The 2,361-nt window shown below is 34.1% G+C and overlaps 1 protein-coding gene across 1 annotated transcript in view; it reads left to right on the top strand.

The window, feature by feature from the left end:
• LOC117104380 (tyrosine-protein kinase receptor Tie-1-like) overlaps nucleotides 1-2,361 on the top strand; it is a 37,503-nt gene that overhangs the window by 18,024 nt on the left and 17,118 nt on the right. Inside the window, exons 7-8 of the mRNA XM_033245206.1 lie at nucleotides 1,778-1,893; nucleotides 2,174-2,348. Coding sequence (XP_033101097.1) covers nucleotides 1,778-1,893; nucleotides 2,174-2,348 — 291 coding nt within the window. The remainder of the gene's footprint in view (nucleotides 1-1,777; nucleotides 1,894-2,173; nucleotides 2,349-2,361) is intronic.

Here is a 2,361-nt window from a genome sequence, read left to right as displayed (position 1 = left end):
AAAAAAAAAAAAAAAAAAAAAAAAAAAAAAAAATCAACTCACGGGTCCTGAAAAGGTAGGTCTAGAATTCTTTTCTTTTCCCCTTTTTTTTGTTGCCCAAGGGAGGGGTCAGGACCAATGATCCCCCTTCCCCCAGATCCGCCAATGTGAATTGCGAGAAAATGTAAATCGGTCGGGTACTGGATAAACATGCTCTTTCCCATCCTTCTCCTTCTTCCCTCCTTCTTTTTTTGAATTTCTGATCATACAAAATTCTCCAGACATTATATATTTTTCGCCAAAAAAATCGCCCGGCCCCCCCCCCCGGCCCCACCGCTTCCGCCGGCCATGCATGTGGCCGTACTATGTCAATCTTCTCCTTTCAATTGAGTTGTTCCATTCCCTTTCTTTTGCTTTCTCGTATAATTCATCATTTCTACTTTTATGGTATCTTTAACTCCTAATTCCTAATAAACTTTCGTTGAAAGATGTCAATTTCGAGTTCCAGGCTTTTGATCATGGTCCAGAATTAGTTCAGAAGTATGGAGAAAGATACTTGTGACATACCGGTATGTCACTGAAAATTCTCATCTTTAGTTGTATTATAAGTTTTTTGTTTGTGATAATTTGATTTATTCTGTTAAAGGCTAGTATGGCTAAGACTTTACGAAGTTTGATGTCTTCTCTTGTACCAAGTATTTTTCCTAAGTACTTACACTTTTTCATGTGTGACGTTCATTTCGTTTAATTATATAGTGCCATTAGAAAACAACAACTTTTTCGCACTGCGGCAGTGCCAATAGAAAACGGCAGCTTTTTGGCACTGCGGCAGTGCCGATAGAAAACAGCAGCTTTTTTGCGACAGTACCAATAGCCACTACCGTTATGATCTTAATTAAGTTTAGTTCATCCTGATCAAGTATAGTGGATATGATATATATGAGCTTGCTCTTGTAGACCGTGTCGAAAGCACTGGACATTAAATAAAATAAGAGTTACATTGTAGTCTGTACACGCTGTTGCTTTTTCTGCTAGAACTTTGATGGGAAACACATGTTTTGTAGTACACCGTACTTTACAGTAAATTGCTAGAGTTCGAGGTATGATGCTTCTAAGTTCAAAATCAATTATAGGAATAAGACAAATTGCTAAAATTCCTAAGTTACTTTTGATATTTTTATTTTCATATATTTCTTTAAAGTGTTCTGTGATGATCCTAGCTGCTCCTTATCATTAGTGATAAAATCTCCATTTATATACACATTATGGCTTATTATAATGTAGTCGCTGTAAGTGTCCAAATGCATAACACATTTTGTTTGATTCACCCTCAACTAAATAATAATAATAATAATAATAATAATAATATATAATAATAATAATGATAATAATAATAATAATAATAATAATAATAATAATAATGATAATAATAATAATAATAATAATAATAATAATAATAATAATAATAATAATATAATACATACAACTAAAATATATCTTTTCTTTAAAGGGGCTCTGCCTTATACGATTATAACATCTTATGTTCCTGTCTGAGCACTGTTATTATTTTATACCTTATTACTCTACTATTAGGCCTATATATTATATATATTTATTATATTATACTATTATTTATTTCTCTTATACACATCTAGTCTAGATGTGTATAAGAGACAGATATATATATATATATATATATATATATGTACATATAATACGTATATGTATGTACATAAAACTGAGTTCGGTTGCTGGCGTGTGTAAGTTTGATACAAATGGAAACTTCTCGTGCCAACAGGGTTTAAGTTTACTGCCAGTCGGACGGTAGTAAGCTTATGGGAAGACGAACCAGTCACTTTGACCTGTGCTTGCACCTCAACGGAGGAGGACTGTCCATTGATCAGGGACATTAAGGTAAGTTATCGCCTTTTTATCGCTAATCCTTTGCACATCGTGAACCGTGATTATTTTGATATAATGATCAATCACTGTACTAACCGTAAGGAAGATGCTTGGCTTAGCACGTTGAATTCTAGTTAGGCCACTGTAGCTTATAAGGAGAACTATAACCCATACATTTAATTATAATCATTTTGTTTATGTCTTATATATCTTTACTATTATTCGGCCTAATCTCGGGTCGTGCACCACGGGCGTTTCCTCTGCTTCCTAATTTGATGTTTTCATTTGATAGTTTGTTGGTGACGGACCTGAACCATGGTTTGAATTAGACGACGATATATCACCTACCGGTACGTCATTCAGTTTGACGTTTATTCCGAAGAGAAATAACGGACTTCTTGTTTTTAATTGTACCATACCTGATGGGGTGGAAACTGTTGTTGTCTCAACTGCTATCGAGGCTTTAGGTTAGTGAATAAT

Source organism: Anneissia japonica, unplaced genomic scaffold (assembly GCF_011630105.1).
Source record: "Anneissia japonica isolate Jap-2015-1 unplaced genomic scaffold, ASM1163010v1 scaffold287867_len1003013_cov215, whole genome shotgun sequence".
In the NCBI taxonomy this organism is placed as follows: Eukaryota; Metazoa; Echinodermata; class Crinoidea; order Comatulida; family Comatulidae; genus Anneissia; species Anneissia japonica.
The sequence above is the reverse complement of the archived record's forward strand: the minus strand, read 5'-3'. Positions and strand labels throughout refer to the sequence as shown.